Source organism: Dermacentor albipictus, chromosome 1 (genome assembly GCF_038994185.2).
Source record: "Dermacentor albipictus isolate Rhodes 1998 colony chromosome 1, USDA_Dalb.pri_finalv2, whole genome shotgun sequence".
Lineage (NCBI taxonomy): Eukaryota > Metazoa > Arthropoda > Arachnida > Ixodida > Ixodidae > Dermacentor > Dermacentor albipictus.
In genome coordinates this window covers 74,209,971-74,233,575 of record NC_091821.1, presented here as the reverse complement: position 1 = coordinate 74,233,575, position 23,605 = coordinate 74,209,971, and the positions used below count along the sequence as shown (strand labels likewise).

The following is a 23,605-nucleotide window of genomic DNA, read 5'->3' as shown; positions in this document are numbered from 1 at the left end:
TGACCTATGCGTTCTTGTATGCAAAAGGACACAAAAGCCCCTCGGCGTTTCTTGAAGGACATTGTACTGTATGAACGCTTGTGACAGGGGAGATTCCTCTGCGACAGAGTGTGAATCACTGACTATTATTTTTCTTTTCTCTCCTTATCTGTTCTTCCCTTTTCCCCCTCCACAAGTGTAGGGTAGCCAACCGAGGACGTCCTTGGTTAACTTCCCTACCTGACCCTCTTCGTTTCTCTCTCCTTTGATTCGTTCTTGTACATTTAAGAAAACAGCGTTGATGGTTAAAAAAAAGCAGAACTAGTTCGTGAAGGAGCCGTCAAGGAAAGTAAAAGTGAAAGAAAAGGAAGAGAACTACAGTGACGCAAAAATATCTTCTAGTTACTTCCACCTCGAAATTTCTGTACGTGCATGTCACTGCGTTCATTTGATATCAGTGTGTTTGTTTTCCTGCCTGTAGATCATGAATTGAGTAATCAAAGCCGGAATCCGGTAAACTTTGTGCATTGTATATAATCAAATAGTTGGTTGAAATAAACTCTTTCTTTCATTTTAAAATACAGTGTTCTTTTTTTTTTACGCAGACCCGTCTCTACAAGTATAAGTGAGGCTGTTCACATTTGCAAATAACAGCTAAAAATGAACTCAAACAAATAGGTAGTAGTCTCCAAGGGCTCATCCAGCTGAAAAACTGGTAAAGACGAGAAATGCCCTAACATGTAGTTATGTCGCACTGCGGTTCTTCATGCCAGGAAGCTACTGTGGCACGCACAACCCACAATTTAGAACGGTAAAACATGCGTTATTATGGTCACCATGTTTCCTGTTCAAGGCCATAGGTGCAAAGCGCATCCTGGACGTGTGTGTGCTGTGCTATGTGCTCTCTCTCTCTCCCCCTTCCCCATCTTTCATCTCCCCCACCCCTCTCCCATGTGTAGGGTAGCAAACCAGTTAAGCTAAACTGGTTAACCTCCCTGCCTTTCCTTTTCCACTTTTTCCTTCCTTCCTTCCGGACGCACGAAGGCTAGGCGAAGCCGGTCGGCCGGTGGGCCGTGAGGTGGCTGACGTCATGTCACGCAACGCGCAGGCCTGAAAATGGTTTAGGAGGTGTTGGCTCAGCACGGCCGGGTCCATGTAATCGCAATCGTGTTGGTGCATGCTTTCTAGCCAGCAATGAATAATTAGCGTGCTTTGTTATCTCGCTTCAACGCTGGCTGCCGTTAAGATCTCAGGCTGCCTTAAGCGAGTTCATATAAGTGGAGAATGGTGCGATTGCCTCGGACTGTTTTTTCAGCTTGACTCTGTGCCGTCGAGCTGTTGCAAACGAAGGCATATTTTTTAAATAGATTTTTGGGCAGCACAATATTTGTGGTAATGCACGAGCTGATTATTGTTATTATTATGGTTTGAAAACATATATACACTAGACAGGAAAGGGAAAGCGAGAAGCAGGCTGGCAACTCCCACCGGAAGGAGCACAACGCCTGCCTGCTCTTCAGAAAGGAAGAGACAGAAACATAGCAATGGAAGATAGGAAGGAGGGGAGGAAAGAGGAAATAAAGAACAAGATGACAAATCTCGAAGAATAAAGCAGAGCACACACTAGGACCGGTGACTGCAGGTCAGGCTACTTGAGACTGTTAAAATAGAAGATATAATGTCTGAGGTCTTGTCATTTCAAAACAGAAATAAGCTACAAACGTGTCCCTAAGTTAGTTACTTCTAGAATAGTAAGAAGAGTGCGATGACCCTGATCGCTTCGAGACGCACAATCACTGGGGTACAAACGTTCTAGTAGCGTCGTACACCGCAGGCCAAGGAGATGATTGTCCCTCACTAGCGACGTGCGCTGCGCAATGAGAGCAGGACACTCCAGTATCAGGTGATGCAATGTGTGGCAGCACCCGAAGGGCCTACACGATGTGCGGCTGATGTGAAAGCGGTATACAAGCACATGAGTAAAACGCTGCATTAGAACATATCTTGCTTTGTAATCAAAAGGCGACACTTGATAGGTGTACCTATGGAGAAGTGTCGCCAAAGAAGATTCCAATGACACCTGCCGCAGGGTACTCAGTTTGTGTGGCGTTCTGACGCTGATCATGAGAACGGGAATTCGGTTTCGGGAAGCGGCGGTTGCATTTACATTGGGGCAGAATACGAAACTGTGCTCGTCAACTTAGATTTAGGTGCGCGTTAAAGAACAGCAAGACGCAAAAGAATTAATCTAGCCTCTCATAGTCAAGGTGTCACTAAGCGATCGTAAATGCTCCGAATCACTAAAGGTTCCAATGGCATAAGAGCTGCACAGATTTCGCGCTCACAAGGTAAGAAGTGAGAGATGGTAGTACGTTGTTAGTTTAGGAGCATTCGCCGAAGAGCGGAGGTCGGGTCATCGTTATACCTACTTCCAACAGCATTTCAGCCGGTCAACATGGACACTGAAATGCTGAAAGATTCGGCATGTTTACCAGAAGGCGTGTCTTTCAGTGACGACAAATTGGTAGACTTCGACCGGGGAACGAGACGGGGGAGGACTTTCCGTAACTTCAGACAGAGACGCCAGGGCCTGGAGTGTCTTTACTTTCTGGCGAGCTTGGGTCATTGATCTATCCTCGCTCGTCAGTGAAGCACTGGGTCTTGTACGCCTGCTTCCCCCTTTCCGGGATCAGCTCGGGGGTGGCGCGTGTGCTTTGTGTCATCGTTCTTCACCTCAGAGGCGGTGAGCTGCGCCAATACGAACCACCGGACTGGTTTACTTGGACATTACCCGTTTCCCTACTGAGTGATCTAGCGAAGACGGAGTGGAATACTGAGCGAGACATCTTCAGTGTCTGGAGGCTTCTCTCCCATAACGATGTAGTAGTTATGACATGTAGCTTCTGCGTGCTTCGATGTACGGTGCTCCGTGCTCCTGCCAGTACGAGTATGACCTTTCTCGGTAAATAATTTTGCCTCTCCTATGTAAATAAACACCCTGTTCCGTTGCTCCAACCTCTCGACCTCTCACTCATCACAAAGCAGCAACCCTCGTCGTGAAAGTTCCGACGATGGCGTGGGCGCACTAAGCCTCGGTGTTACGCCCCGGTAGCGTAGGCCAGCAACCCGTTACGAGGCGCACCGATAGCGTAGACTAGAGCGCGACCGTCAGTGTGACGCCAGACTCCCGCGACAACAACACGCCCAAATCCGACAACGAGCAATGGGCCGGAAAATGTGAGCACGCTAATGCAGCACAATGGAAATTTGGGCGCCCCAGGCAAATGTAGCATCAAATGCTTCTGGTTAAAGGCTTACAAGTGTGCTCTTCGTCTGTGTTCCAATGTGGTCTGCTTCAATAAGCTTTTCATCATGATACCAATTTTACGATTTACTCAAAAGGCGCGCCACAACACTTAAAAGTCGACCAGCATGTTTTTTCGAAGTAGTTACTGCTTCTGTACTTGTATACGCGCATATCAGATATAACTGTCAGTCAACAGCTGACAAACTTTGTGGAAGGACCAGGTTGGAAGTTCGATGTGCACAGTACAACATCTTTAGAATTAAGCATGTTGACAACTAACCCTTTCGAGCGACCGACTATAGCCCATCGTCACGATGTCTACATTGTGCAGAATCCACACTGGCATCGAACTTTATTTTTTCTTTATTTTTTGTGCCATCTTGTTGGAGAATTCCTGTTGAATCAGACGCACTGACTCAACAAACTTCGGGTTATTTTGAGGATTTCAGGGATGCAGCGCCGAATAATGAATGAATGAATGTTTGATTTTTAATGGCGCAAGGGCCAAGTATGGCCAAAGAGCGCCATGTCCATGGTAATGAGTCAGCAGTATACTTAATGAGTTCTATGAAGTTGGAGTGATGTGGCTGTAAAGGGGCCTTAAAAAATAGTCGCTTTAAAGTACGTTAAATCTGTATAATAAGATTAAGGCGCTGGCGTATGACGTGCGCTATGAACGTTAAGATGCATTTGAAAAGAATGATACGATGTGTAAAAATACATCAGGTTATAAGATTGGCTAGAGCACTGCTGCCTCCTTATAGCCCATGAAACACAAGGGCCTGGAGGCGTGTGTTATTCAACACAATTATCGCAGCGGCATCCTCTGGAATGAGGATGCTCTACGAGTTTAATGGGCTTATAACATGTAGGACAACATCATTTAAGAAACTGAGGACTGCCTTGATCTTAAAAAGCGGTTCTCTGCCAAGAAACATAGCCGGGTGAAGAGGAATGTAATAAGGGTTTGCAAGGGGCAAATATAAAAAAATAAAAAAACACCAGTTTCTTGGGTGAATGATTTCGATAAGACATTACCAACCTTTACGCAAAAAGTGCGGTTAGACAGATAGCTTTCAATTGTGTTTAGCATGTTCCCACGGACGCCCATCGCGGAAAAATCGCGGAGGATCCCGTATCACCACGTCGTGTCGTACGCTTTCTCTAGGTCCAGAAACACTGAAAGTAAAAACTGCTTATGAATGAACGCATCTCTAATGCTTGCCTCAATGCGGACAAGGTGGTCTATTGTCGACCTTCCCTCTCGGAAACCGCATTGAATGAGGTCTAGTTTATTGTTGCTTTCTAGGAAGCTGATTACGCGCCGGTTTACCATTTTTTCAAAAGCTTTGCACAGACAGCTTGTTAGCGCTATTGGCCTGTAGCTGCTGGCTAAGGCAAGATCTTTCCCTTGTTTAAGTATGGCAATAACTATAGCTTCTTTCCAGGACGATGGGATATACCCCGCCGCCCACATGGTATTAAAAAGAGATAAGTGTTTCCAGAGCTTCAGGGTGTAGGTGCCTAATCATTTCGTACATGATACGATCGCCACCTGGCGCCGAGTGGTTGCAGGAAGTCAGAGACGCCTTAAGTTCCACGAAAGTAAATGGACAATTGTAAGCATCACTCGATGAACCTTTGCGGTTTAGGGGATGCCGCTCCTCGCGTTCTTTGTGTCTTAGAAATGTTTCTGTACAGTGCGATGCACTGGAGATATATTGAAAGTTGTCGCCTAGAGAATCCGCCTGATTTTCCAGGCTATCACCTTGGCTACTTACTAACGGTAGGGGATGTGACTCTCAGCCTATTAACTTATTTACCCTATTCCATACTCTTGTTTCATCAGTGTATGAATTTATACTAGAAATGTACCTATCCCATATTTCTCTCTTTGCTCCTCGACGTGTTCTCCGACCTTGTGACTTGACTTGTTTGAATTTAATAAGCTTTTCAGCGGTTGGACAATTTCGAAGCAATCTCCCGGCCTTATTTTGATTTTGTCGTGCTTTCCGACATTCGTCCTTCCACCATGGGATGCGACGTTTACTTGCCAAACCGTTAGTTTGCTTGATACATTTAGATGCAGCGTAAATAATAAAACCTGTTAGATATGCCACAGCGTCGTCTACATTAAAACCAGCAATGTTATCTTCGCCTAAATACGTCAACTCTTGGAACAGTTCCCAGTTGGCTGAGTTCATGTTCCATTGCGGAAAATGTGGCGAGCATCCATCCTGTTTGGTTAGGTTTAAAATAATTGGAAAGTGGTCGCTCCCAAAGCAGTTCTTCAGAACACTCCACTCAATATACGGAATTAGTGTACTCGATACTATACTTAAGTCTATTGATGAGTACGTGTTATGTGCCACATAACACGTACTCATCAGTACGTCGGCTCTTTCTTGTTAATTATACATGCTCCTGAGGAGGAGAGAAAGTTTTCAATTAGGCGACCTCTCGCATCGCAACGAGAGTCTCCCCACAGAGTGTTATGTGCGTTGAAGTCGCCCGCAACTATGTAAGGTGCCGGAAGTTCATCTATATAGTTTTGAAATTCTGTTTTGTGAAGTTGGTAATTCGGAGGAATGTGTATGGAACTAATCGTGACTCCTCGGACAGCAACTGCCTCTAGGGGCGTACGAAGTCTTAATTCCCGGCAAGCAACACTTTTGGCAACTATAATGGCTACACCCCCGGACGACACGACAGTGTCATCACGGTCTTTACGAAAAATAGCGTACTGTCGGAGAAAATTAGTTTGCGTATGTTTGAGGTGCATTTCTTGAACACACAGCACATTTGGTCTATATTCATGTAGGAGCTCTTTAATGTCGTCGAGGTTATGTAGAAGTCCTCGCACATTCCAATGTAGTATTTGTGTATTCATTATGCTATATGTGTTGGGTGCTGTGTGTTTAAGAGACTGAGGTTAGCTCACGGGCCTTTCTCTGGCACCGTTGCGGGAATTTTGTCTCTTTTGGAGCGATCGAGAGCGCCTCGCCGCTTCTTAGGCGCTGGTGGCGCCGTCTTGCTGGGGGTTGTGGCCATCGCCTCTTGCGAGGTGCTTGACACGCGCTCTTCCGTGCGCTTTGTTTGGCGTGAAGGCCTCGGCACGTTTGACGAAGCCTTTGAGGTCACCTGCCTGGAGGTAGACGGCCCCGTCTGCTGGGTTGGCGTGGCAGCACTAGCTGCATGCGCCGGGGGAGGGGGGGGGGGGGGGCGTGGAGTCACTGCCGGCTCACTGGGTGTGGGTCGGACAGCCGCCGGAGACCGTTGTGGCACTGCCGCCTGACGCGCCACTTCGGCAAAGGTGTTCTTTGGCAGGAAGGATACCCGCTTGCGTGCCTCTTTGAAACTTATGTTTTATTTTACTTTAATTGTAACTATTTCCTTTTCTTTCTTCCACGATCGGCACGACCGCGAGTATGCAGCGTGCTCCCCTTCACAGTTTACACAATGGAGAGAGTTTTCACAAGATTCAGAGGTGTGCTCATGAGCACTGCATTTCGCGCAGGTTTGGCGGCCTCGACAGCTCTGTGAACTGTGACCGAAACGCTGGCATTTGAAGCAACGCAGGGGATTTGGAACATATGGGCGAACACGGAGCTTGATATACCCGACCTCGATGGACTCGGGCAGAACACTTGTGCCAAATGTAAGTATCAGGTGTTTGGTCTGTATTTCCTTATTATCACCCTCATCTTAATTCGCTTAACGTTGATGACGTTCTGCTCACTGAAGCCCTCCAAGAGCTCAGCCTCAGTCAGCTCCAAGAGATCATCGCCACTCATCCAAGACTCATCCAAGACTACGCCACGGGTGGTATTCATAGTACGATGCGGAGTTACTGTTACTTTGGCGTCGCCAAATGATACTAGATTGGGTAGGTTTTCATGTTGCTTCAGGTTGCGGAGCTCCAAGAGGAGATCACCGCTTGCCATTCTTGATGCTTTGTAACCTGTACCAAAAATTTGGGTGAGAGACTTAGACTCGAGGAATGGTGAGATTGTTCGCACGGGTTTGTCTGGTTGTTCGGAGTGGACTACATGGAAGCGAGGGAAAGTTTATTTTTCACGGGCAAAAAATTCTAAGACATAATCGGTGTGCCCCCTCTTCAGGGAGCGATCAGGTAGCGGGGGAAAGGAAGTAGCCATAGGAGATTGTAATTTTGGCAGTAACGCCAACCACCCACCGTGGAGTCCTACAAGGGGACGCAGCAGGGCCTGTGAAACACGGCCTGCAAACGCCAGCTGTACATTACCACTATAACCAAATATGAAATAACCTAGGTTGGTTATTCACACAAGGTTAACCCTTGCTGCCTGGAAAAATTGGAAGTAAAGAGAAGCCAGGAGAACACAGGAAAGATGGAAAGTGAGAAAAGATGAAGATTGGAGGGAGATCGAGAGACAGGAAAAGGCAACTACCGATTTCCCCCGGGTGCGTCAGTCCGGGGGTGCCGTCTATGTGAAGCAGAGGCCAAAGGGGTGTGTTGCCTCCGCCGGGGGCCCTTAAAGGTCCAAACACCTAGCATCGGCTCAACCCCCAGGATCCCCTTTTCCCCAGACACGGCTAAGCCGCGCACAGCTACACGCGGGAGGATCCAACCCTCGTGTGCTCGGGTACGTGGTGTCGCAACACACCAAACACCTGCTGACGCAGACGCCCCTGCGGGGCACGCCGAATAATGCCACTAGGGTACGCTGTAAAATAATTTACACCCGTATTCACGTTTAAGGGTGTAAGTTATTTTAAAATGTGGGCACAACGCAGGGCCGGTATAATACAAGGATGCCATTCGCTCTATTCTATTCCATTCTGATCATCCATCGTTCACGAGCGAGCGAACTGGGGAGAGATGCTAATGGGCGGAGCGGTGCTCTGAGCTGAGTATCTGCGAAGCGCGGCAAGGAATAACACTGGAATATAATCGTTACAATATACTGGCCGCAGGAAACTGCGTTTGTCTGTGGCAGTACTGATGTGCAATTCGGGCATAAAGACGTGTCCACCAAAGCCTTAGAAGAGCGCGTCGGGAATCCCTATATACACATTAAATTACGTTTACCAGCAAGCATTAGTATCACAGGAAGGAGCTCAGATTCTGCTGCGTCGCTCATTCACTCTGTGTCAATAACGGAGAGCGGGACATTGGCGCGTTCTCTCCCTATTCGCACGGCCCAGGAAATTTCTAAAAAGCTGCGCGCGTGCGGTTGCTTTCGATGACCTGGAAAATGCGCGAGGCAAGTCCACGAGGCAAGGACTTCCGACCCCCCGCAGCGTCTATATACCGCATACTGCGTCGTTTAGAAATAATAAAAGCGCATTGTGTCGGCGAAGCACTCCCGCAGAGACGCTGAAAGGATTAAATTGCCCGAGGGGACGCAAACAGCGCCCGATAGTTGCGGCTAGACATTTGGCTGGTCGTACGCACATATTGCAGTCGTTTCAAGATGAAATCGATACAGATGGATGTTGTACAGTGCTTTTTATTTTGTTAACAGGCAATTTTATCGTTCGCTGTGCCTAGCGTTGAATTCCCCAGCCACTCAGTGTTACCCCCCCCCCCCCCCCACTTCACTCAACAATGGCACGAGGCCAGATTGTTTATCCTGCTGCATTCGATACCACGTACTAAAACAGACTGTCCTTGGGAATGTATTGTGAAGTAGCAAAGGTGTTGAGTACTTTTACCTCTTCGACTAGACCCTTTAATTTTTTTTCAGATTATTTATTAGGCCGTATGCAGGTCTTGTGTAATAGGTTTTTACGTACCAAAGCTAGACCTGCGAGACACGCAGTGGAATAGAGGGTAGCCGAATAATTTCAACCGCATAGGACTCGTTAACGTGGACCAAGTTTTCAGTGCAGGAGCAGTTTTGCCCTTCGTCGTCAAAATGTGGTCGCCGCATCAGCCAAACAGCGATGCTCATCGAACTTACACCTCGTTCGATAGAAAAATGCCTTAACCACGCTAACGATTATAAGCGTAAGCTTCATTTATCGACTAAAGTGCCCTTCAGTATGCTCCAGTCATACTACCATAAACGCGGTCCTGCTGCGGATGTTTGCAATCGGGAATGCCGCTGAGAAGAAGAAACTTTTTCTCCGGGCAGGACTCAAACTCACTACCTTCCGTTTGCGAGTCTAGGGCCGAATCGACAAAGCTTTCGCTTCGTAAGCATTTTTTGCCATTGGCCAACGTCCTTCGCTATTGATATGTACAGCATCTGAATTGTCTGTATTTTTCGCTTGCGAACAATTATAGCTTAAGAGATTTTTGTGAATACGGGCTCTGGGCTGGACATATCATTAGCGAAGGAGGTTGACATCCCCAGCTCACCATTAAAGCCTCTCTCTCTCTCTCTCTCTCTCTCTCTCTCTCTCTCTCTATCTATCTATCTATCTATCTATCTATCTATCTAGCTATCTATCTATCTATCTATCTATCTATCTATCTATCTATATATATATATATATATATATATATATATATATATATATATATATATATATATATATCACTCAGCCAGATGACCAGATAATCAAGTTGTTTTCCTGTAGCCATCTAGAATACATCCTTTTATTAATTGAAGAGAACGTTCCGCAGTTTAACAGAACACTAGCCAGATATCAGCGTTTCCGCTAATGGACTTGAGTGAAACACAATTTTAAAGGCACTGCTTCGGTAAGGTTTAGCGTGGACTCCGTTATGCCTCGTCATGATGTCACTTTGGCACCTAGGGACTTTCCCGCGCTCAGTAGATACTTCCTCGAGTGACGAACGTCACAACGCCCTGATATGACAGGCAAAAAAAGTAAATTCTAATTGGTTGTATTTCCAACAATAAACGCTCCACATGCAAGAAACTGCATTTGCATATTTGTTACTGACAAAACGTACTCATGGGTTGACGTTTATCTCAAACAGAGGGTAGTATGTACTGAATTGTATAGTTAGCTCACTGGCAGAGATTGACAATCAGCCCTGAGCTTCTGGAGTAATATAGTGCACAAATGAAAACTTTCCAACATCACGTTGTTCATAACCATATTCCTTCGTAGCCCAACTTTGGCACGTTTATTCCTGCAAGGCAACCCACTATGAACCAAATATAGTTCGATTCAAGTTACCGGCACATCAAATGACGCAGAAAATAAGCGCGCGCCGATGCTCTCCGTTCATTGCGCCTCACATTCGCGCGGCGCATCTTTCGCCGCTTCCGTCGCCGCGGGACGTCCCAAACAGAGTTCACTGCGCGGATAGGTAGGAAGGCTCACACGAGCGGCCGGTCGCCTTTTAGTGGCTCACGTTCAGCGTAGCCCCCACTGACGCCCCGCGGGGTCGCCGATCGCCGCGGAAAGCGAGAGCGGCCAACACGGATAAAGGTGAACGCGTCGACCTTCGCCTGGCGGGCGTCTCCGGAGGCGGCGGCGGCAGCAGCCACTTCCCTTTCCTGCGCGACCTGAGCGGCCGACCAGAGAGCGGCTGCCACACCGCTGCTGCCACAGAAGCTCCCACGGCATGGCTCGCCTGCGCAACGCCGTGCCGCTCCTCCGGCTGCCGCTACTGCTGGTGGTGGTCCTGCTCCTTCGGCCAATCACCCAAGCAGAGGCAGCGGTGCAGAAGGACTCCGGAGCCGACCCTGCTACTCTGGGATCCGGAGCGGAAGCTCCCTCCCTGAACGTAGCCCCAGGACTGCAGCCTGCTGAAGACCCGGAAGGACAGTCTCTGAATTCCGAACTCACCACATCGCTCTACCGTCGGGACCATGTCAGCGCCGATTCAGCAGAGTTAACGACGTTCCAAGCTCCAGAGGGAGCCACTCCGCCAAACCGGGATCCCACCACATCGTCAACCGAGTCCCGAAGTCCAAGCCAGAGCCTCGATGCGGAGTCTGAAGGCCCGGCTCTCCTCAGCGCCGCTGAGGCTCTGGTCCAAACTTCTGTCGAGATGATGGCTTCGAGCAGCGTGAGTCCACACGACGCGAGCCAGGAAGAGACCGATGGGGAACATCAGGAAGGGGAACTGGGAGAGCCGGCAACTACAACCACGGAAGCTCCTCCCGCGGGCGGCTTTGACCTGGAGACGAACCTGCGCGCCGTAATCGAGCGCATCTTCAAGGAGGCGCTACCGCTCGTGTACCGCTTCTCCACCGGCGCCGGCTCTTCTCCCGATTGTATGGGCGCACTCTTCAAGTGGGTGCTGGCCATCCGCAGGCTCGAACCATGGGCTCTCAGGAGTGAGTGCAGCGCTTTTATGCTCATGCAACGCAGATGGTAGACGTTTGCTGGTCCGTAGCATTTTCAGCTAACCACGATTATTCGTGGGTATAGAGCTCGTCTGGCGAGATAGTCACGCGCCAAAGGGCGAAAAACGTATTTGAAGTTCGTAGCTTCTTTAGATTAGGATCTCTGAACTGAATAACTGGCTTGCCTAAGCCCTTTGCAGATAGAGTGTTACGAGCAAAGTCTGAAACAAACACTATTTCCGCTTTGTGGTTGTCGCGGACGTTAGCGCTTAGAAGGATAATGCCGTTGAGGGCTTAAGCAACTCTCCCTTTCTTACGTTGAGTTTCCCTAAGATTTGAAATTTCTTCGGCCCTCTTGCATTTGTACGCTACAACATGCTGTAAGTTTACAGTACGCAATGGCTCACCGAATAGAGCGTTTTTATTCCTGTGGTAATAAAAAAGTAATGAGTAGCGTTGACGAATACGTTGAGAAATTCAAATATTAGGTGTGGTTTGCTGCCATCACAAAACGCAAATGCGCACGTGACAACATTAATGCAGTACGGCCCTGCACGCATTGGTAAGACTATACTATGTGCTGCTTTGCTAAAATTGCCATAATGCGTTATATGGTGTAATATAGCATGAAATACGTTCGTCGTGCTGTCTCAGAGCACTGATGTCGACGTGAATACTTTTTGTGTGCGCCTAGTGTATCCTGAGTGATTAAAGCACGCAAGTAAATTGAGTAGGAGCCACGACGCAGGCAATACTATCAGCAGTACTAACACCATTTAAGAAAGGGACTTTTCTGTAGAGTGTAAATAATAAGGCCACCTTCTGAATCAAAGTCTGCGCCATGTTCTCGAATTTCTGATGCATTTAGCCTCAAAATACAATTATAAAACACGAGAAATGTTGATGGCCTCACATTTCAACAGCATACTGATACCTAAGCGTACGAATTGCCTCTTCATTAGAATTTATTCCGTCGTGAAAGTTCCTCGCGCAGGTTCTCTTCATTTTCTTATATTCATGTGAGGCTCCACTGACGTGCTACCAGTCAGCAGTTATCGCTTTAGAGTATATTGCTACCTGCGAAAGCCTTGAAAAAGAAATGTAAATAAGCAACCGTGATTCAATTTTTGCAGTAGTAGCCGCTCTTTAACTAGAGTAGCTCTCGTGGAGCATTTTTTTAAACTTTATTTTTACCTTAGCAATGAAGGACTGCACGAAGACAAAAATTAGTAAAAATGTAGTAACGATTTTGGTTGCTACCTTTTTGCTAAATTATGTTTGCGAGCTTTGATAAAACGTCTTTTTAACACGTAGTTTGGCGAGTTCACTTCATGGGTAGTTGCGATAGTGAGGAAGCAAGCTTTATTAAAGATGATAAGGACCCAGTCCCGGGTGCCGCGCAAATATTTTATGTGTATTAATGTCTGTGTGGATTTATGACAGCGTAAAATGTTCGTCATGGGGAACATTTGCTAAGGCTGCAGGAAAAGATATCGAGCGGCTACAAGAATTTCAATTGCCGAGGTGCATGCTGTCACTGAGATGTTGCGTGAACGATGCACACCCTTTCGAACTTTTTGGTTTTAACTGAAAGGACGCCGAAAGACATCCGCAAGTAAAAAGACAGAAATCAGTTCAAATCCAATAAAAAGCATGGTATTTCTTTTTTTTTTGACAATTCTGGGCATCATGAATTGGTTTCCATTTTTTTCTTCATTTTAATATGTGTAATAAATTGTTTTCGTTACTAACATTACGCACCTGTGCGCAAAAAAAAAAGAAGCAAAGCAACAGCTCCTGCCCATTTATACGAAGCTGTGCAAGGTGCCTGGGCAATAATGAAGTGAGAAGGATATATTAATTTTCTTCTATCTAACACGGATTCAGCGGCAACCAATCTTCTGTGCACCGGACACTGTTTGCCTTCCGTAATACGAACAGCCTGTTAAACATTACACACCACATGTCACTGCAATATCTTGCTATACGAACACTTGACCAAGTGAAAGTTCGTTAACAGCGATTTTAAAGTGACAGAACTGTCCATTTTGTTATATTTTTTATCATCATCAATTTTATTATCGTATTTACCTACTAAACAATAGAAAGATTTTTTTTTATTGAAAGGGCATTAACACATTCTCTTTGTGCGTGCGTTAATGCCCCTTAACACTTGCCGAATGCTCTTCCTCGGGCGGTTGCTCTTGATGTCACAAATGGGGTCGACCAGTCGACCATCTACACCTTTCTTTTATTTGTTTGTTTGTTAGCCAGTAGTTGCTTCTCATTAGTTTGCAAAGGCTAACGTGCCAAAGTACGCCTATCATAAAATGTCGACTTGTAAAGATCCACCGATATTTGATTAAAATAAGCCCGCTAAGGCGGTGGAAACCTGCGTATAACGTAAACTTTATGGACAATTCGTGCCCGATAAGGGAGCATTATGCTTCAAGCTCCTCAATTCATCTCGTTAACAATGCATCTTTCCAAACGATATACCACAATATAGTGGCAGAAGTATACCATTGATTTACAATAATTTACACGGACGTAAATGATGCATGCGTCCCAGTACTATGGACACCGCTCATTTCGCCGAAGTGAAAAGCAGTATATAAAAGAAGAAACCTCGCACGATATTTTATTCCCGCAAGCTTGGTCGTCAGTACCGTTGCAGTACTCAGCAATGACATACAATATGAGCAAGTGAACGTTCACAACCGCATTCTACAGCACATCATTCCTTCGTTTTCTGCGGCGTTTAGCGTTCAAATGTGTTTGCTGTAGTGTGCGAACAGGTGAACACGATGAGCCTCCATAGAATGAATGAATGAACTGAAACAGACGGTAGCAACAGTACAAGGAGAGCAAAATTATTACGATCCCAACAAGTGCGTACACTGGGTTAAAGTACGTTTACCGGAATTTTCGCTCTGACAAACCGCAGAAAAAAAGGAGTGTATGTATATATATATATATATATATATATATATATATATATATATATATATATATATATATATATATATATATATATATATATATATATATATATATATATATATATATATATATATATATATATATATATATATATATATATATATATATATGAAGCCACTGGACCTACAACTATTGCCCCACAGCGGGCCCGACTTAGGGACGTCATGTAGGGTGTCATGTGCGAACGTTTAATGGCGCTCTGACACAATCTAGTATTTCTATGGCAAACATATTGCGTTAGTTTTCATTTTTGCCCCCATCGTACGTGTCACTTGTTCAGGGTTACATTGCAAGAAATATGATACCCGCAATGACCCAGCGACGGGCGTTCTCCAGAAAATAAGCCACGGCCCTATCTTTCCTGAATACACGCCGCACTTATGCTCTCTCGACTGCTTTTGCCATCGTCTCGTCTAGACCTCGACGCTTGGCTCCACTTCACTGCATCTAACTCGTGCTATTTCCTTGTTTTCGTCATGGAAGCGTGAATGACGAATGCGTGGTTTTGCCCGTCGGCACGACTACAGGCTATGGAATAAGTGACGCCGTCACAAGGTTCGGTTGATCTTAACGTTAAAAAAATCCGCGATTCGGGGAGAGATAAAAAAAAGGAAACTAAAAACTTATACTAGGCAGTTTTACCTAAGAATATACGTTACCTCACTGCTGCAGAACTAGCTACGAAATGCGCTGTCGCTTGCAAGCTATAGGCGCATAGGAAAGAATTGACAAGTGCGACTAGGTGTAGATTCACATCCAACTTCGTAACGCTACACAAACGTACGACACAGAGGAAAATGTACAGAAGATATGCAAAATGCACAAGGACGACAGACGGAAGATACACAGAAAGACCCATAAACGTATAGGATGCGAAAGACGCAGAGGAGGACAGACGAGAGTAGAGTATTGATCGTCCCGCGCTTCCGTCTCCAACGTTCTTGTCGAGCGCTTACGCGCGGCGGCCCACTATCACGCACACACAGGCGCACACGGACGCGCGAAATTCCGTCGCACACGTATCGGTTATTTTCCCTTGCTCGTGTTTCACTTTGCGTTGACAGTTTACGATGCTTTCATTCAATTTTGCGCGTAAAAGTCTGAGTACACTAGTTTCCGTTTCTCTCAGTTCTCTCGCCAGCCCCGCTTCCCCCGAGTCTCTCAGATGTGTTTCTCTTTCTCTTGTCGCCTCTGTCAAAACATTCGAGTTGAGGCATCATGTGCCTCTTAGACAACACCCGACTAGATCGACTAACTTTCGACAAGGCGGTGCACAAGGTCAGTATACGCTGGCGCGTGCCGCGCTCTTCCCGAAGAGGTCACGCAAGGTTGGGCACTCGTGTTTTGCTCTCGCACGGGGCTCGAGGCGGCTGCAATGAGCGTCGCACACCCCCTGCTCGGTCGCCTGCGCGCTTTGCGACTTGCGTAGTGACAGATGAAGCGCTTAAGTGGAGCATGTGGTGCCCATGAAGCCGTTCTTATCCCAGTGACTGACGTCTTAATGTTTCGTGCATGCACACGCTTGAATTGCGCATCGGGACGATGGTTCCCTTGGAAGGGAGGCAAATGCCGCGTCTGTAATGCGCCGTGGACGATGAGCATAAGAAGATACACCGGCATTTAAGGGAAACATATCGAACAAGAAGAGGAAGTGACTAGCGCGCGGTATTAAACAGTCCGTTCGTTTTACTTATCCTGCCGGCTAGTGCGCTTGTCCCTATAGTTTCCGACGCCGCGACAATATAATGTGATCTTGCCTGGCAGGCAATATCCGGGATCACGGCTGACATCACAGCCTCTTTTTTCAAATATTATTAACATGGCATAATGAAGCCGTTTTCTTTCGTTGTATGTATGTTTAGAAGATGCTCACATTTTGGGACATGTCGGCCGCTTCGCTGGCCTTATAGTCTTACGCAAAAGGCATGAATTTTTCCTGTGGTGCAATGATAAAATAACACAGTATTTCGGTTTTATATTGCGTCTGTTCCCACCGACGTTCTGTTTTCCCAAGAAACGCTACTCCGGGTGCCAGATATCCCCGATCCAACCCACACGGTGTTACAACCCGCGCACATAATACTAGGGCAATATAAATAGGCCAGACTATTGTTCCTAAAATTATGCCGAACACTTAAACGTATACAGGGCACTCTTATACAACAAGCACAAACCTACGCTTTACCCACACCTGCTAGACTCCACCTTATCTGGGGCTCAGAAGATTCACCACGTTCAAAATGTAAAACACTGCTAACAACACCCCAACACAGAACACATATCCTGGCACTTCTATCCAACCCCGCCATTCCTCCCCTCAGAAACCCAGCTCCCCCTGCCCCCCAACGCCGAGTGGCTTACTCAAGCCTCAAAAACCCAATAACAAAGATTTCTTGGTGCATTCATCGAATCGGCGCTGGCGAATGCACCAAGCGAGACCCTGGTCTCTTACTAAAGTTCCGAGAACTGCAATAAAGTGTTTTCTCTCTCTCCTACAGCTTCGGCGTCTGTCCTTCGCATAACGCAATCAGCCGTTATACCACAGTTCTTGCTGAAAATCGTGCACTGTGGTCGCATCAGGAGGCATTCAACTTAATGAAGGGCTCTACAAATAACCCCGGTCGAATTCACAAAGCTTTTCGTTCGCAAGGGCTCTTTTCTATTGGGTGTCCGTCTTCTCTAATGATATTTTCAGCATCAGGATTGGCTGTCGTTCGCTATTGCGAACAATTATAGCTTAAGAGGTTTTGCCTGAATACAAGTCCACGTCTACAAATAACTACAAGTCGGGCACCTAGGACACAAGGCACGTTGTGTGGACTTGTATACAAATCGTCAAGTACGGTTCTAAGGGCGAATTCGCAAAACGTTTCATTCATAAGTGCCGGTTAGCCACTGGCTGGCCGCCTTCGTTATCAATAAGTACGGCATCGGGATTGGCTGGAGTGATTCTAACGTTAGAGCTCTTGTGAGTGCGTTCCCTAGGGTCTAAGTAGCCCTTAAAATTTATTCCGTTCTGTATTAACTGTATTAACTGCCTGTATTAACAAAAAGAAGTTCTTATGCCAGATCTGTTCGTAAGAGCTTTGTCAGCCAATAGTGACGTCGAACTTATTATTAACGAAGGCGGCTCGCCAATGGCAAAAATCACTTACGAACGAAAAGCTTTGTGAATTTGGCCCCTGGGCTAGTGTTCGCGAAACATCTCCCACGTAAGAGCGCTTCCTCATTCACCAATGTTTGGGCAACTGCAACTCCTTTTAGCGATCGGAATAACAACGAGACGACCACCGAAGAGGAGTTTTGTGAAGCCCTTAGCCAGTAAATACGTTTTTGTTAATACAGACCCAAGGCTCATATTTTTTAATACGGGCCCGGGGATCGTATTCCCAAAACACCCATTCTTTAGTGCCGCTTGCGATTAGCCGTTACCGCGGTGGTCGTTTCGTTATCGCGCCGATCGCTAAAATGAGCGACGGTTGTTTAAACACTGGTCAATCCGAAAGCGCTTTTAAGTCAGGGAAGTTTTGTGAACATTAACCTAATGGCCTAATTCACAGCTAGAATTGTTCGTAAGAGATGTTCATAAGAACGTGTGCCACCCAGTCGTGATGACCGACGTAGCATAAGCGAAGGCAGCCGGCCAGTGGCATACAGTCCTTCGTTCACTTTAATGTATGTATGTATGTATGTATGTATGTATGTATGTATGTATGTATGTATGTATGTATGTATGTATGTATGTATGTATGTATGTATGTATGTATGTATGTATGTATGTATGTATGTATGTATGTATGTATGTATGTATGTATGTATGTATGTATGTATGTATGTATGTATGTATGTATGTATGTATGTATGTATGTATGTATGTATGTATGTATGTATGTATGTATGTTGACACTAATATAGAGGGAAATTTTGACTTAGAAGAGAATTCTGGATATTCTCAGTGGCACAAACAAAATGAAAATGCACCAAAAAACACACAACAAACACATCAGTAGACAGTTTGAGCATACGCTTTTCAACGTACTTTTCAACGTTTTCAACGAGTACTTTTCAACGAGAACGCCCTTGGCGTCGGCATAATGCCCTCTGGACTGTAGCAATTGCGCGTGAACCTCCCACGCAAAAGTATTTCAGACACGGCTGCGCGTGCCTTTGTACTCGCCCGTCACAGTCCAGAGAGGAGGTTCTCGCTCTGCCCGATGAAAGCGTGTACACTACGTGCTACCATCTCGATCAAATGTCATATTCGTGCGTGCTAAGCCAAGTGAACCTGGAGGACGGTGGAGACAATAATAGTAGAAGCGTAGTGGTTGCTAGATCATTTTATCATTTACAACAGTTTTTGTCCGCTGACTGGAATAGCTAGAGTGCGGTAACAATTCGGAAAAATGTGATACAATGTCTAGTCAATTCGGACTTATATTTCGTGTAGATGTACATCCAGGCCCGTGTTCACAAAAAATGTACTTTCGCCAGAGCTGTTCGCAAAAGCATATGCTAGCCAATCGTGATGTTGGGTGTATTATTAGCGAACATTGGAAGGTCAAAAGCAAAAAACACTTAATAAAGAAAATCTTCTTTAATACGCCCCCGGCACCTGCAATGTTAGAGTTTCGCGTTCATTCGTTGATTTGAAGCCTATCCGAAGTGCACAACATTCCAAGCTCAAGCGTAGCCACTGTCCTTTTCTCGCGTCCAATTTAATTTTACGTATTTAATTTACGTTGCTATTTGCCATACGTTTATGATCATTTTATTCTTCTTTTCGCTAATTGACAGTTCTGCGTTGTTCGAGTACTCCGGCTACCTCATATTTTACTTTCTTCAATGTTTGTTTGTTTTTTGATTGGTTTGTTTGTGTTTGCTTAATGCACAAAATGGTTATTCCATCTGAAACTATACGCTCCAAACAGCGCTATTTTTTCTCGTTGCGTCCGCGAAGCTACTGTATACATGACATCTTACGTCGCGTTGCCCATCAAGGCTACATACTGTACGGCACTAACAACCAGGACTGCACAGCTCTGGATGTCAATGTTCTAGCCTGTGGAGTGCGCCGTTTCCTCCTCGTGTGCCGTATGACCAGAAGCAGACGCAAATACACGTCTCCACTGCGAATCGCACGTCGCAAACATAAATCAAACCACACACGCCCCAGGAAAAAGTCGGCAGAATTACTGCATAAGATTAGCCTGTGCGGAGCAGCGTCTCGTGCCTGTAACCCCCATTCTTTCTGATAGCTGAAACCGCAAAGAAAACAATGCTCTTTCCGCGAGACAGCTCTATACGACGTCACCGACGGCAGAGGAATCGCCAGGTGAGCAGATATCTCGCCCCGTTGCGTATCGCTTCAGTTCGAGGGCAGCCGCGGAGCGCACAATGCAAGTGAGCCCGTTCGTAGGCGTCCTCTACTCATCCCAAGGCACACCCAAGACTTCAGCGCTTTCTTACAGACAAACAAGCGTGCGTTTCGTTCCTATGCCACTTGATTTCTACCTCCGTAGCAAGTGTGAGGCCAGAAGACATCGCGACGACAACCCGCCACCAACCACTTTGTGAAGCCGTATAATTGCAACTGCTGGAAATCGCGTGAAGTGCAGAGTGGTTTGCAGCGCTGAAGGAATATAAACCAGCCTAGACGAAAACTATTCTATCTTTGTGTCCCCTGCTGTAACACTCGCGTGACGATAGCACTTGTGTATATACAACTGTACGATAGACCCCTATGCCGCATTTCTTCAGGTATTTTTGTGTTTTAGGCATGAAATGAGTGTTTCTTTTCTCGCTTCTTTTTCCTTTTTGGAAGTTCTACCCATTCACCAGAAATCTGCCATATTTTCTTCTTTGTTTTATACCTTCGTGTATGCATCGTTTAATGTTTTCATACCCAATTAGAATAACGGTGCTTTTCTTTTGTCACTATTTTTTTAATTGCGTCTATCGCTTAGTTTAGATTATCGCGTGCGGCGCAAGCAATAGTCTGGCCTTGATCTATCACTACCACTGACCGCTCCTGCGACCTGCGCCAGCATGGAGGGCAACCGACTCCCGATGACATTATTTTTGGCAACTTATGACTTACAACTGCTAACGTTGGCTCTCAGAACGCGGTTCGCAACTACACATAAGCAACCGCTGTTGTGTACTTGCGAGAGCTTTGTAGACATATGATCATAAACCTTAATCAGGGCCTATATTAACAAAGGTGCACTGTCTCACGCAATAGTGATTTGTATGTACGTTTACTGATCAATCATGACGGTGAATAAGTTGATATTGAAGGTATCGGTCAATAACGAACAGTACTTGCGAGTGACAATTTTTTTTATAATTCCGGCGACAAATGAGCAACGCTGATATGAAATCCACTGTCTGCACACCTAAATCACTCAACGGCGTTACACGGCGCGACGTTGAAATCCGAGGTTGATATGCAACTACGTACCACACCCGATCACGGCTAGAGCACAAGGTGTAGCGTGCCACCAGAAGGCATGGCTGTTGCATTCTCATTGTTTTTGCACTGAATCAACATATGAAAACACCACGGCCGCGTAAGACGAGAAACAACAGTTTGTTCAGCTCTTTCAATCTTCACTTCAATTTTCCCCAAAAATGTTTCGTCGGATCTATGAACGCTCATAACAATTTTGCAGTAATTGTTCCAGGTGGGCAATAATTTGGCATGCTTTCATCACACGTAAACACAGGAAAGTGTTGCAGCTTCGGTTACAGGCGTGTAAATGAGAACATGCCATACCTGCCGTAAATGAGAACACACAGTCACAGTGCTTACAGTAAACGCGTTTATTTGAGAATTGTGCCGCAGAACAATACGCAAACTTTACACATAAACGAATCTGTTTTACGTGGATAAAGCAGCGTAATTCCTGATGGTGAGCCTAGCAACACTTGACGGCGTATTTACGTCGTCAATGATCAGTAACAAGAGTCATATAACAGTTTCTTAGACTTAGCGAACATTTTATGTGTATCGGCTCGGACTTGCAGAACATTGCAATACATTCCTCAGTTTCGATTGTAGTCGACTTTCTTTTCGCTGTCTCTCGCTAGTTTCTGTGAGTTTATTGTTATTTGTCGCTTCTAATCAATGGTGCGTATTATAACCCGGCGCAGAAACACTCACATGCAAAAACCATCGTGAAGGCGTCCTCGCTGTCACCTGGTCTTACACGGCTAGCTTAAGGTTAGGGGCAGATTGTCAGTCGAAAATTGGTGATCGCCAGGGTGACTGAGGGCAAAGTAGTTAGCCAAGAGCGACTGTAAGTGACTCGGGACAAACCATGCCACTAGGGAACAAACTTTCCACTGAACATAAGAATGCGCTAGAATTCTTTCTATTTAACTTTTTTGTGAAGGAGATGTCAAGATCGTTAGGAAATGTGAGCTACTCCCTTCCCTCCGCTGCGGAGGAAGCAAACATCGAGCAAGCATTGAACACACAAACACACACACACACACCTGCACGGATGCACGCACGCACACCTAACACAGCGCAGCAGGCACGGGAGAAGCATGCACACAGTCTACGATTTTGGTACAGCGGGGATGCAGTAGCCAAACTTTCTATAGTGTCGCAGTTAATCAACAACTACAAGAAGAAGCATTTTGTGTAAAGGGAGCGGGGGAGGGGTTAACACTAATTCCAGGGTTGGCCGGAACAGGCTGTCGTGAACTGTTTATGTCTATATATATATAGGATGAACGCAAACCTGCGAGAGGAAGCTTTGAGCTCCTGCCTCTTATTTTGCCGCTCTTGTCGTTGTTTTAGAGCAATTTCTGCACGGGAGGACACTGCGCGGTTTACGACAATCTGATGTTGGCTGGGAAAAACGTAGACCATCCATCATGTGACCCCTTCTTGAGATGCAAAAAAAAGAAAAAGTAACAAAAAATGTGTGTAAGAAAATGCGGTAGGTCGATTCTCCAGAGTTGCGTTATCTATCTAGCCATCACTGCTACTGGCCGAAACTTGCTCACTTTTTTTTCTCCTTTGACTGTGAGTAGCTCTATGTTGAATGCAAACACCTTTTTGGAAGCTGAAAGCAGCGTTCTGCGTCCTATTTTTCGTCCTTTCACTCCTTTTTAATTTTGTTTTTATTATTAGCTATGTTGGTGCAGGTTACAAACACTTTTTCCTTCGCATAGCTGCGCACAAGACACCGCAACAACTGTACAAACAATAAAGGGGGAAATACAGACAGATTACTTCTGAGGTTCCCAAGCAACAAATTTCCTGGCCAGGTGCAAATGAGGCACCGAACTCACAAATTTTTTTTATTCGCCAGTGCTGTTTGCCAATGGCCGACTGCCTCCGCTAATGATATGTCCAACATCACGATTGGCTCACATGTGTGCTTAAAAATAATTTTAGCGTTAGACCTTTTTTTTTATGAGCACGGATCAGAGGTCTCTGGTGAGTGGCCCATTCCAAACCCAGCACGCGAAAGCCGGTAAGAGCTCGCGCACTGGATCGCCTCTCTCATACGTATCAGAAGAAAAATACCCTTCGCGCCTAGCATAAAACGCATTCACGAAGCTAAATCATCGTATGCACATCTGTTCAAAACGCGTACACGTAGACGAGCACGCAGCGTCGACCGCTTCGCAGCTCCGTTGTCTGGCCAGAATACCCCGCAGCTCCACCAATGTGTGACGGGGTGTCAAGCAGATGAAAAGCAAGCACGATTTATGTGCCGACTATTTACAGAGGTAGCCAAGATTGCTGGACACACGCGACGTCCCAGTTATTGTAGTCTTCTTAATTAATCCCAGTAGGCCGTTCGTTACAATATGCACGATTACAAAAAAAAGTTCAATCACAAGTACGATGTTTTACCGAAATGACAAGTACAGTAATCAGATTTAGTGACTAGCATTAATAAACAAGAACGAGGCAGATGTCATCAGTTGAGGCACGACAGGGGCACATCGACCATTTCAGTAACCTATGGGAAATCGAAAAATAGTAGCGTTGGTCGCTTAACGACGGAGCACAAGATCGCCCGTTCACGGCACAGGAGGT

At 46.0% G+C, this 23,605-nt stretch overlaps 1 protein-coding gene across 2 annotated transcripts in view; it reads left to right on the top strand.

Moving 5' to 3' along the window:
• Nucleotides 1-10,752: 10,752 nt before the first annotated feature.
• Nucleotides 10,753-23,605, top strand: part of LOC135903960 (nose resistant to fluoxetine protein 6-like) — a 110,214-nt gene continuing 97,361 nt past the window's right edge. Inside the window, exon 1 of one of the 2 annotated variants that reach the window (XM_065434473.1) lies at nt 10,753-11,532. In XM_065434473.1, the coding sequence (XP_065290545.1) occupies nt 10,815-11,532 (718 nt within the window). In that variant the 5' untranslated portion in view covers nt 10,753-10,814. The remainder of the gene's footprint in view (nt 11,533-23,605) is intronic. The other variant, XM_065434474.1, reaches the window with a different exon arrangement.